Source organism: Grampus griseus (assembly GCF_964374135.1).
Source record: "Grampus griseus genome assembly, chromosome: 2".
NCBI lineage: Eukaryota > Metazoa > Chordata > Mammalia > Artiodactyla > Delphinidae > Grampus > Grampus griseus.
The window spans coordinates 96613261-96626788 of NC_139018.1; the positions used below are offsets into that span (position 1 = coordinate 96613261).

A 13528-nucleotide genomic window follows, 5' to 3' on the forward strand; every position below is an offset into this window, starting at 1 on the left:
GTCTTAGAATTTCACCAATACTCATTTTCCTCTTACATCTACTTAGTCCAGGTAATTTTTTTTAAAGCTAAATAAAATAAGGAAAAATCTGCTAAAATCTTAATTAACTGTCCTATTTACATGACCTAATTTTTTTTTCCAGAAGCCAATCATTTTATTTACTTGTACTTTTACATATTCTTATGGTGTACTCCAAAAGCTTTCTAAATGTTGTTCAAACATCAGGGTCTAACTCCTTTTCTGTAACAGAAAGCAACTTACTTCCTTAAAAGGCAGTATGACTATAGACAATACCAGGACAACTAGAGAAATATGAATATAAACAGTATATTAGATATTAGCATTGTGCCAATAGATTTCTTGGGTGGGATAACTGTATTGCAGGTATGTAGGAGAATGTTTTTATTTTTAGGAGACACACAGTGGTATGATGGTAAATGTTTAACGACTGGCTCTGCAAAGGAAAAAAAAAGCCCTGGTTTGTAGCACTGCCAATTTCCATGGTGTAAATGCTGGTACCATTGCTGATTTCAAGCAACCAACTTGATGCAGAGCTGGGAAGAAATGTACACAATCAGCTTTCACATGCTGTTACCAGCCAGTTCCACACTGAAGTACACAGGGTTGAAGTGTCATGATGTCTGCCACTTACTCTCAATTTATAGAAACAAAAAACAAAACAAAACAAAAAAGCCCCTATGTCTGTCTGTCTAACCACTTACCTATCTACTGACCTCCCACTCAAGAGAGATAAAACAAAAGTGGTAAGATGTTTACAATCCATGAAAAGTATTTGGATGTTAACTGTATGATTCCAACTTTTCTTGTGGGTTTGAAGTAGAGCAAGCAATGTACGGAAGTTTAAAGAAATCCTATGGCCAACTCTATTGTATACCAAAAAATTTGTTTGTATATCAAAATTTTTTTTGTATGTCAAAAAAATTTGGGGAAGTATACCGAATATGATATAGAGCTTTAACTTAAAGTTATTTTTAAGATCAAAACCTTGGAATTCCCTAGCGGTCCAGTGGTTAGGATTCCACATTTTCACTGCTGAGGGCTCAGGTTCAATCCCTGATCAGGGAGCTAAGATCCCGCAAGCCGCACAGCGCAGCCAAAAAAAAAAGATCAAAACGTTTTTAAAAAAAAGCAATTTGCCAATACTGAATGCTAAAGTTATACATTCTCCTACTATTATGAATTTAAGTAGAAGTGACCCACTGGATAATGCAACAAACCATGATATGTCTTCACAAAAGAAAATGGCTGATTTGGTTAAAAAATGTAAAAGAATTCTCTAGATGTCAGAGTAAAGTTTTATCAATATAAATGGCCCGATTTCAGCTACTGTTATCAAATTTTAATTCCATTCAGAATATATAAGTTTAATAAGTGGGAAAATAACAAATGGGAACTTCATATTAATTTAAAATGTTAATTCCTAACTATAAACTAGTTGTGCTCTCAAAAAGGATGTTTTAAAGTCCAAATAAAAGTCATACTTTGAATAAATATTATTTATAAATAATAAATAAATAAATAACAATTATAAAAAGTTATGACTAGATTCCCAGGCTAGCCTACCAAAGGTTTCTTAACCTATATTATTAGCCCATTTCTTACAGCATCATGGAACAAGTGTAAATTCTGGGTCACAGATGCAGAAGGGCCATGCTCCAAGCACTGAAATCAATCCTAGCTTATATTCTAAAATAAAGAAAAAAGCAATTTGGGGCACCATCTGACCATTCTAATAATTTCCATCAACCTCCTTCTAGTGTCCACCCCCACCCGAATCTCTTTGCCTTAACGCTGCTCTAAATGCTCTTAATGGTGTATGATCACCCAGAAATAGTTGGTGTGCTCCAATTACCTACTTTCCCTCTCCCCTTGCATGCACGTTACAGATGTGTAGTTCAGTACTTGTTTCGAGTTCCTCTAGTTGTATATTCCAGAATACAAGGTTCAGAGTGACAAACAATAAGGGCCTATCGATCTCTTATGCCTTTTATGATTAACTTTCACAACAGAGTACTGAAACATTCATTTCCTCAGTGCAGCTGATCCAAGTTGTGTATCCTTGGAAATAAAACACTCACCAATCTCTATCCTGTGCCAGGCACAAGCTAGGTGCCGAACCATAGGTTCTCAGTTCGTCTTTCCCACAATCCTTAAGGTTGATGTTATTAGAACAAAATGAACTGAAGTTCTGACAGGTTATGTAATTTGCTCAAGGTCATTTGGCTGATAAGTGCTGAAGTTAGAATTTCTAAGTTTGACCCTAAAGCCTTAGGGTCTTAACTCTTCCTTTTTAGCATGCTGAAATTTGAACTAATTTTATAACAAAATATGCCCATTATTTCAATAATCCAGAAAAATGTATAATTAAATATACATTTATTAATCTAAATGGATCTCTTGTTGGTGTAATTTCAATCAGAATAACAAGGGGAAACTTTAAAAACAGTAAAAACCAGGCACTGTGTGAATGGATAATTTTAGACAGAATGAACCCACCTAAGATACACTTGGGAGCACCTGGCCCTTTGCTCATCTGTACAGATGATCCTGTCCATAGAGCAAACCAGTCAACATATATAGCATTTCACACCTTATAAAGTTCTTTGACACATTATCTTACCTGAAACTCAGAAGCAACACTTTGAGCCCAGTACAATTTACAGATGAGAAAACAGGCTTGGAAGTTGACCCAAGTCACAGAACCTATAAGTGACAGAATGAGCCCCAAATCTAAACTCTAAATCCTTTGAGTCTTTATCCTACTTATACTCATAAATCTGAAGTTATCCAACAAATTTAATCTCTCTTTCTTTCAAAGAAATAGTAACAGGAACAAATTCAGCATGGTGGTTGGAGAGCAGAGAGCTACCAGAAGATGTCTGTGTGTGGATCATTTGTTAAGTAGATGTATATAAACTGGGGACCACCTATACCAAACAGCTTTTGCCTACTTCTTATTTTACAGCATTTTATTTCAATTTAATCAATTTAAAAATATAACCTTTTTTAACTTTTTATTTTACATTATAATTTATTAACAATGTTGTGATAGTTTCAGGTGTACAACAAAGTGATTCAGTTATACATATACAGGTATCTATTCTTTTTCAACTTCTTTTCCCATTTAGGTTGTTACATAATATTGAGCAGAGTTCCCTGTGCTATACAGTAGGTCCTTGTTGGTTAAATATAACCTTCTTTTAAGGTAAGTTACGGGCAAATATATCTTAAATCTATTTTTGTTAATTAGGTATAAAGTTGTGATAATAGACTAACAGTCAATAATGCAAACAAATTCCTAAAGTGAGAGAATTTCAGGTGGTGACACTAAAACAATCAATGATTGCTAATCATCTGCTTCTACTCCTATTTGCTCCACAAATATTGGGATATACTAGTGATTCATTCTTTCAGCAAATATATATTAAGCACCTCCTATGCACCTACCATGTATAAGGCTATCTGCTAGGTGATGGAAATATAGTTGCGAACAAGAGATAAGGTTCTTGTCCTCATGGAACTTAAAATCAAGCTGTGGAGACAGACAATAAGCAAAGAAAAAAATCACAAAATGTGGTAAATGCGGGACTTCCCTGGTGGCACAGTGGTTAAGAATCCACTTGCCAATGCAGGGGACACAGGTTCGAGCCCTGGTCTGGGAAGATCCCACATGCCGCGGAGCAACTAAGCCCGTGCGCCACAACTACTGAGCCTGTGCTCTAGAGCCCGCAAGCCACACTACTGAAGCCTGTGTGCCTAGAGCCCATGTTCCGCAACAATAGAAGCCACCGCAACGAGAAGCCCGCACACCACAACAAAGAGTATCCCCTTTTCGCCACAACTAGAGAAAGCCTGCACGCAGCAACGAAGACCCAACACAGCCAAAGATTAAAAAAAAAAAAAAAAAAATGTGGTAAATGCTATGAAGGAAACAGACTGCGGAGACACAGAACAACATAGGACACTAATTTAATAAATAATAATAACAGCTAGCATTAATTGAGCACTTTAAATAGAGTAGTCAGAGAACATCTCTCTGAAAAGTGATATTTAAACCAAGGTCAGAAGAATGACAAAGAGCTACCCATGTGATAACTAGGGAGAAAGGCTTTTTAGGCAGAGGAAATAGTGCACACAGGGCTGTGAATGGTCATCAAAAACCTAAAAGCTGGCCAATGGCACTGGGCATGCTGAACAACGGGAAGAGATGCAAAAAGCCTTATTATAATTTTACTGGATGAGTTTCTTTTATATGAAAAGGAATATATGAGAAATCTCAACTCAGGTTATTGCTAGGTCTGTCTTTGGTATTACACATGGATTAATGTCTAATATTTTGACTAGCTACTGGCATTTTTAGCCAGTCCATCCTGTTTCAGTTTAAAAAGAAAGTCTGACATAATCAACGTCAGATTTTTCACCCATTTGAGCAAAGACAGAATTAAGTATTAACAAATTGACTTTGGTTTACCTACTAAGAAAGAAATACTGTTTCCTAGTACTACAATTTTGCTTTTTCATTTAAAAAAAAGTCAGTATTAAGTTAGAATTTCTAAGTTTAACATTCCCTCAGTTTTTAAAAACTTCAGCTTTAAATGGGGGAAAAATACTACCATAATTAGGTGCAAAGTTGAGAAGGACAAAAGAATAAATGAATATAAATATTCTTCATTTAACAACTAATTTTTTTCTATACTTGTTCATAATACAGAGTGCTTAGGCCCCATGGGTTTCTTCACTTTTTGAAAAGGAAATCAGCTTTTGAGTCACTCTCCCTATGTACACATTAGCCTCTCAATTCTACCTTCCAATTATCTTTTTTCTCATCCTTCAAAGAAATGACAGTGTTCCACCCACTGAATCACTTCCTTCTTACTGAATGACAGGCAAAAACATAGGGAACCTCTATGTCAAGCCCTTTAGTACTGAATCTCAGAAGTTGTATCAAGCCAGCAATTATTTGACAGCTACTGATGTGTCAAGACCCATCAATGTAAATGGATGAAAGATCAACAGTAGTCATTTTTGGACTTGAGCTCACAGGGAGTATACAAAACATATACAGCTTAATTAGCCCCTTTCTTTTGTCCTCCCCAGCTTTCCCTAAATGATTGACTTCTTAATTAGAATATGTCCAATTGTAGCAAGAGCAGTTCACATTTGAATGTCTACTATATCCCAGCCATAGTTCTAAGCACATTACATGCACTAACTTATTTACTCAAAGTAACCCTAAGGCAAGGTACTATTACTTCCTCCATTGTAAAGATGAAGAAGGTGAGGCACAAATAAGATATACAGTTTTCCAAGATCACAATAATTAGTAAATCTGTTTTTCATTTTCCTCAGGCCTATTTTAAAACAAATTTGGTCCCAATATCTTATAATACTTTAATATAACATACTCCTACAAGTCAGAGGGTTAAGAGCATGTACCCAAGCTTATTTCAAATCTGGGCTAGCCCTCTTATTAGCTGCGTAACCTTGGGTAAGTTACCAAACCTCTCTCTCTGACTCAATTTCATTTATCTATAAAATGGAGATGACAATAGCATCTAATTCCTTGAACAATTGTGATGTTTAAATGAGTTACATATAGGGCTTCCCTGGTGGCGCAGTGGTTGAGAGTCCGCCTGCCAATGTAGGGGACATGGATTCGTGCCCCGGTCTAGGAGCGGCTGGGCCCAGTGAGCCATGGCCGCTGAGCCTGCGCTTCCGGAGCCTGTGCTCCGCAACGGGAGAGGCCACAACAGTGAGAGGCCCGCGTACCACATAAATAAATAAATAAATAAATGAGTTACCTATATAAACTACTTGGAATAGTGCCTGGCACATAGTATGTAGAAGAGTTAGCTGTTATTAGTAATAGTACCACACCACTTCCACTCCGGGAATTTAGCAAAAGCCTGATCTATTTAATCTAGTCAACACTTCTTTTCCTCTAACATCTGTCATTCGTATTGTCTGACTTACACTGGCTAACAATGAACTATTCTTAGCAAGTAAGCAACACATCTAACTCCCATGCTATTTTTTTCTAGTCCTTACCACTTCTTTCCTCCTATTTCAGTTGCCCAGGAAGAACTGCTTGAGATTAAAATGGTTTGCATTATACTCTAGGCAAGTTCATAAGCCATCGCAATACTAAAGCTAAAGCCTAAATTTGTAATACAATCAAAAAGGGGGTTTCTTAGTCTATTCAGCCTGCTATAACAAAATACCATAAACTAGGTGGCTTATAAACAACAGAAATTTATTTCTCACAGTTATGAAGGCTGGGAAGTCCAAGATCAAGACACTAACAGATCTGGGTGTCTGGTGAGGACCAGCTTTCTCATTAGGCAGTTGTCTTTTCATTATAACCTCAGATGGTGGAAGGGATAAGGGCACTTTCTTGGGTCTCTTTCATAAGGGCACTAATGCCATTCACCCTCATGACCTCATCATCTACCAAAGGCCCCTACCTCCTACTACTATCATTTTAGGGCTTAGGATTTCAACACATGGATTTTGGGGGCACACAAGTATTCAATCTACAGCAGAGGGAAAAAACTAAGCATTCCTCTCAGTTTTAACCTCAAAAAATCAAATTGGTATTTTATTCGTGGAACAGGTTTTGCACTAATAGTTTTTTCTTAAGAATTATAAATGACTTACAATATGTGTTCAAATATGAATTGAAACAAAGTATGTTTGAATTATTAATGCCTTGATGATTTCCTGGATGTTATAGGCCTTAACCTTTCATAACAGTTGATAAGCTCAGACAACATTCTTAGAAATGTCTGATGAATAAACTGTTTCTAACCAAAGCATAAAGCATAGCAAAATTGACATTTATCTTTTAAATTGAAAAGATGTTGATTCTACTTAAATTGTTGAACAATACCATGAACTTGGGACTTCTGAAACCTTGGGACTTTTTTTTTTTTTTTTTTTGCGGTACTTGGGCCTCTCACCCCCGCGGCCTCTGCCGCCGCGGAACACAGGCGCCGGACGTGCAGGCTCAGCGGCCATGGCTCACAGGCCCAGCCACTCCGCTGCACGTGGGATCCTCCCGGACCAGAGCACGAACCCGCGCCCCCCCGCATCGGCAGGCGGACTCCCAACCACTGCGCCACCACGGAAGCCCGCCTTGGGACTTTTGAAATCAAAACATAAGCTTATATTCTATTATTTTGAAAAATATTTTTATAGAAAAAATATGCATTCAAAAACAAACAAGATTATAAATACCATACATTTATACCATAAATAAATATTAAATGTTAAAAACATAAAATGCTTTAATTGCTTCTATGCAAAGACCATACTTCAGAAATCTCTTGAAACACTGGGCATTCAATATCTAACTAGGATCAGATCCAAACTTTACATCCTTGAGTACAAGGTGAAGTAACATTGTTTAACCTCTCCAGCTGCCCAGCTCTAGTCAGAATTTAAAAATATATTTCCAGGAAGCTTGGTCCACCCATGCCACCCCCTACATATAGAGGTTAAGATGTAACTGTAATAACAAATGACACAGAAATAAATTACACATACATCAAACATCCTTTCATAGCTTTTGTATCTTCTCAGATAACTATACATTAAAAGCCTACTAAATCTGCTTGAGCCTTAGCAGGTTACAGGTTATGAATGCAAAACGAAACAAGATACTATTAGGTTATTGCACATTTGACTATTTCTTTACCTCTGTTGAACATATTTTATAACCGACCAACATATAACCACCTGTAATATCTTGTTTAACATGGTAATGATCATTTATTTAAAACCTACTATGTGCCAACCAGTGTCGTATTTCATTCTAACAACTATGAGAAGTTGGAATTATCCCCATTTTACAGACAAAGAACCTGAGACTCTCAAAGATAAAGGAAATTAATGAAGATTACACAGCTAGCAAGTAATGGAACAAGGATACAAATACAGGTCTGATTCCAAAACCTGTGCTAATGATAACATCAAAGACTCATCTTTGGCAGCATTGCACAAGTAATGTTATATAACTGCTGAAAAATTTAGAAAAAGAAAAAAGAGGAAAAAAAAGATTTACCTCAGACTATAGTAAAATCCTATTGACTACTGTGAAACATGGCCATTGTACAGTAACATCTTAATTATCTGGAAGTACAGTAGAAGGTCTTTTAATTTTCACTTAATCAACTAGCAAGATTGTCCAATGCTTTCCATATCTTCCATAGAAGCAAACTGACAGACATGAGCAGCTAATAAGTTACTTTCCAGTTGCCTGCACACTTCTACTCCTACTAGTTGAGTTGTATGCTTAAGTAGTATCTGGTGTTTCTTCCCAAATCTGCTTATGTGAATTTATTTTAAAACTATATAAATCAATGAAATGAATGCACAAAAAGGTTATTTCTGTGAAAACTACGTTGAATGCTTTGGAAAGCACATATTTTGATGAACATAATTTTGATGAATATATATTCTCTCTCCTCCCAAAACAAATTTCTGTTGACTACACAAATATCCTTGTAATTCCTGGTGTACACAGACACCTATAAAGTTGTGTGAAACATTAAAAAAGAATTTAACACTTTTTAAATGTAAAATATTCCACCCTTGGATTTTTTTGCAGTCTTATTCCACTTTAAAGAAATTGAAAGTAGAAATCTTAGGTGTACATTTTTGGTGTGGTTTACATAGGGAAGATCATATCTAACTCTGAAAAACAGACCCCATTTCACCCCTCAAAAAAGGGCCTTGAGCCTACACCAAAAGACAAATGAAATAATTAAGGCTGTTATTTTTTCTGATTCCTCATTTAAACTTTTTAAATTAGCCAACCAACTACCACATGCAACCATGTAGGATAAGAGGGTCCTTTTGCACTTAGAAACTTTCTGAAGCACAGCTGTATACCACTAAGCAAATATCTCACAGTTTCTACACTAGAATTCGTATACTTTCTTAGCTTCTGAGTGAATATCTGAAGGTTTTCCTATTTATTCTCATTTTTTAGAGAACTCAGTGCTAAGCATGGTTATCTAGTTCTTTATCCCAGAGACTAAAAGCAGTAAAATTAAAAGGAGACAAGAATAAGCATATTGACAACAAAGACTGTTGACAGCATGGGAATTCAAAAATCAGATCTTAAAAAAAATAGGCTGAAGTGGTTTAAGCTAGAGGAAAAAAAAAATCTGTGTCCACATATCATAATTACAACTGAAAATATTTTTGGCATTTGAAGAGTAAAGTTTCAGTTAGCCAGAAAATTAACTCATATAGAATAGCTTCTTAGTTACCAATGTAGAAAAAGTGAAGTATTACTGTTGTCAAGCTCTCCCATAATTGTGCCTTGCCAACCACAGGTCAAGAAATCAATTCAATGGATTATGCAAGCAATTTTTAACAACAGAAATAGAACAGAAAGTACAAGACCACACTGCACATAGTACGAGTAAGTATGTTTTGTGAAGTTTATTTCAGTATTTCTATACTACTTTGCAAAGTAAAAGATACTTCTTACTCTAGGTCCTGGTCAAAAGAAAGCCATGGGCCTAAAGACTCATATTATAAAATATAGTCACAATACTAAACTTTCAATCACCTCATTTTTACATCATAATGCTAAAGATAGCTACAATTTTAACGAGAAAAAAGTCTCCTTTTTAGGAGTCTTGATGCATAAATGTATTTACTTTTCCTAGTAATCTACATTAATATATAACATTTTATTGTGTTTAGTACTAGTTTTGGCTAAAATAGAGATTGTGTGCAAATACTATTTTTTTTAACTGCTTAGGGGACTTCCCTGGCGGTCCAGTGGGTAAGTCTCTGCCCTCCCAATGCAGGGGGTTCAGGTTCCATCCCTGGTCAGGAAACTAAATCCCGCGTGCATGAGGCAACTAAAAGATCCCGCGTGCCTCAACAAAGACCTGGTACAGCCAAAATTTTTAAAATAAACAAACAAACAAACAAACCTGTGTAGGACCTTAAAGCGACTTTTGCAACAACCACCAAAACAAAAACAAAAAACAAAGAGCAACTCTGATTTTCTTTGCTTGTTTATTTTGAGATGCAATTACCGACCTTGGTGCCATCTTTCCAAAGTCACAGATGAAATCTAAAAGTCTAAACTTGGCATTCTACACAAGCAACCTGCTTAGTAACAATATTCTTGCTAATACTTAATTCATACAAAGCTGATTTTAAGAAACAACCAAACACTTAAACTAATCCACTAAATTAAGTATGGCTTTCTCCACTTCTTTCTAGTGCATTTTAAGACAGTATTACCAAAGATGTATTTTAATAGAAAAGAAAATTTGACTTTCTAATCCAGTTTGAAAAAATATATGGAAAAAATAACCAGTTTAATATATATCTTTTAAAATTATTTTATTTTATTATTTTAAATTATCATTTATTGATTGATCGATTGACTGCCATGTCGAGGCCTGCGGGATCTTAGTTCCCCCACCAAGGATCAAACCTGTGCCCCCTGCAGAAGAAGCACGGAGTCCTAGCCACTGGACTGCCACGGAATTTCCCTTTTTTTTTTTTTTTTGCGGTATGCAGGCCTCTCACTGCTGTGGCCTCTCCTGTTGCGGAGCACAGGCTCCGGACGCGCAGGCTCAGCGGCCATGGCTCACGGGCCCAGCCACTCCGCAGCATGTGGGATCTTCCCGGACCTGGGCACGAACCTGTGTCCCCTGCATCGGCAGGCGGACTCTCAACCACTGCGCCACCAGGGAAGCCCTCCCATATCTTTTTTTAAATAAGCATCTAATTCATAAAGATAAATTAACATTTCCAATCTGAAAGTCTCAGATTTGGAAGGAACTCTGTCATCTAGTCCAACTCCCTTCCAAATACATTAATCCTCTTCCTACAATGTTCCTTGGACTCAAATTCCCATATGACAAACTCCTACTACCACTATATTAAAACCTTCTAAAGTTGGTCCTTGCAATGGCCAATCAAAAGCAGATTGATAAATGAGTTTTCAATTCCTTTGAAATCCTTGAGAAACACAGTGTATGCATTATTCCCATAAGTCCTGAAAATACAGGTTTATTAAGGAAATGGCACATTTACAGTTACTTATTATAGGGATTTCAGTAGCCCTGTGTATATACTGATATACTGGACAAAGCCCTGGAGTACTCTGCAAACTTTTAGAGTTTGCCTAAAGCACAAAAATCAGCAATGACAAATAATATTTGTGAACTCAATTTTAAATTTTCTCAGTTTATCAAGATCAAATTCTCAAGTTGAAAAAACTTTTAAACTTCTTTAAAATCGAAGTTAGATTGAACCTAAAAATGAGTAATGTAACTCTAAAATGATACCAAGTATTGTGGCAAAAGATACACGTGCTGTTCTTGGCAATTTCATTTTTAATATCTCTTGAAACTAATACTTTGAAGACACTTTTGAAGAATGTATTCTCCCATCTAGTTCCTAACTCTTCCATGCGCCCTTCTCTACCTTACCAGCTGGAATCTGTAACAGAAACAAATAATCATATGTAATTCACAGAGAGTTGATCCTGCCGCAGAACTAGGTTAACTTTTCTAAAATGGGGCACAGAAAAAAAAAATCCTACTTAAATCAATTATTTACCTCGGTCTGGCTTCATCTTCACGCCAATTTCCACCCAAGGTGCTGTGAAATACACGTGTGGGTTCTTTCAACAGGCTCGCCGCCGATTCTGTGGCTACTGCTCCGTTTTTAAAATGCTAAAAGACATCAAAATAAAATTAATCTGGTCTTGCCCTCAACACTCGATCTTGCAAGAAAACTACTGCTAACAGGCCTCTCCCTGGCACTAAGCGCGGTGACAGCACCATCCGCAGGTCTGAAAAAAGCAAAACTCTGCACCGCCCTCCCCCATCTCCTCCGGACCAAGCACCCCTCTTCCCCGCCCCTGTGCTCTCCAGGCCAACGTGTCCTTCTTTGACACAGTGTTTCGGAACCAAAAGGAAGACCTATTTATAACCTGAAGGTACAGGCAGGGAAAAAAAAAAAAGGATTCAAACAACACAAGCTAACTAACCCCTTTGTAAGAAAAATACCGCTGGGAACAGTGGCACCTCCGCAGTGGCTGGTATAGAAATGCTCCGACCTGGTGACTTGGGCGCAGGAAACTCTTCAAGACCCCAAGCGCCTCGCCTACAGCTCCGCCCGCCCCGCCGGGCCTCACCTGTGTAGTTACCCTCTGGCTAGTCTTCCTGCCTCAACCGCGGCCAAGTTGACACAATGAGAGGGTCAGAAAGAAACGCGAGTCATCTCCTCGTGCCCAGCCCCCAGTCCCAAACGAACTCTACTGGGCTGTCCCGGGTCGCCCCTGCCACCCCCCGGCCCTGCGAAGTCTTCCCAGGAAGGTGTTTACGGCCGGGCGCTCGCCCCTGCTCGGCGCAGCCTGCCCGTGCGGCCCCCTTCCGTCCCGCCGCGGCCCTGATTTCCTTCAGCCACGCCGTCCGGAGCGCCGCGCCAGCCCTTTTCCCCGCCGGAGAGTTGTTTTCATGGCTCCCTCGGCCGACCTCTGCTGACTAACTCGCTCTCCTCTCCCGTCCCAATCCCTCCTCCTCTTGGCACTTCTCTCCGCCGCTCGCCCAGCGGCTCACATCACACTCCCACCTCAGACGTGAGGCTCCGAGAGGCGCAGGGCCGGCGAGAGCGGAATGTGGCGCGCAGCGGCCCCCGGGGCTGCGTCAGAGGACCATGGGGGCCCGAGACAACAAGCCCGACGCGGCTCCCCGGCGCCCCTGTGGCCATCCACCCCCGCCTCGGCCGCCGCCTCGCTCCGCTCCCGGCGCTCAGCCCCTCGCCCTGCCTGCCCGACTCGCACCCGAGCCCCGCTGCCCCCGGGCTTCGCCTGCCCGTCGCCCCGGCCGGCCCGCTCGCCCCGCGCCTCTGCCAGCTCTTCGCCCGCCCGCTGCCTCTAGCTCTGGAGCCCCAGCTCCCGGTCCCCCTCGCTCGCCCTGTTCTTTCTCTTCAGTTTGCCCTGTCAAAACACTGCCCGGGTCACGTGTCCCAACAACAGCCAACCCACCGCTCGTCACTTCCTCCCCGGCGGCCTCCGCGGCGGGCGCCCGGTTGTTATGGCAACGCTCCCCGCGCCCCGGGGCGCTAGCCTGGGGGCCTGGGTTCCCTTGCTGGTGCTGCCGGCTGCGAAGGGCCGGCGGAGCCCGGGAGGCCCGAAAGGCGCCCGGCGCTTTGGCCGCGCTCGCCTCCTGCCTGCGCTCCGAGCTGGCTGCGGCGCTTCTGGGACCAGGAACCGGAGCTGCGCTATTAGAGCACAGGGTAACTGGGGAGATGTCATCCGAGGGCCTGCCCCAGACGTGGAGGATAATTATAGTCTCCTCCTCCTCCTCCACACTGGATGCTGGCGCAGAGTTGTGACCCAGCCCCAAGGGGCTTGCAGTGCACGGTGGAAGTCGGGTCTAATTAATGTGGCCAAGACAGGAGAGTGGGCAGCCATACGCTGCAGGGATTGGGGAGTTTAAGAGCAAAAACCCTCCCCAACCAG

General features: G+C 40.1%; 1 protein-coding gene across 7 annotated transcripts in view; it reads right to left on the bottom strand.

The window, feature by feature from the left end:
• ATOSA (atos homolog A) overlaps positions 1 to 13211 on the bottom strand; it is an 87233-nt gene extending 74022 nt beyond the window's left edge. For 4 of the 7 annotated variants that reach the window (XM_082647651.1, XM_082647650.1, XM_082647649.1 and 1 more), the window contains exons 1-2: positions 12053 to 12598; positions 11620 to 11735 (exon numbers count right to left, since the gene is read on the bottom strand). In XM_082647651.1, the coding sequence (XP_082503777.1) occupies positions 11620 to 11635 (16 nt within the window). In that variant the 5' untranslated portion in view covers positions 11636 to 11735; positions 12053 to 12598. Of the gene's footprint in view, positions 1 to 11619; positions 11736 to 12052; positions 12599 to 13051 lie in introns of those variants that run through there. The other 3 variants (XM_082647648.1, XM_082647647.1, XM_082647646.1) reach the window with 3 other exon arrangements.
• Between the last annotated feature and the right edge of the window lie 317 nt (positions 13212 to 13528).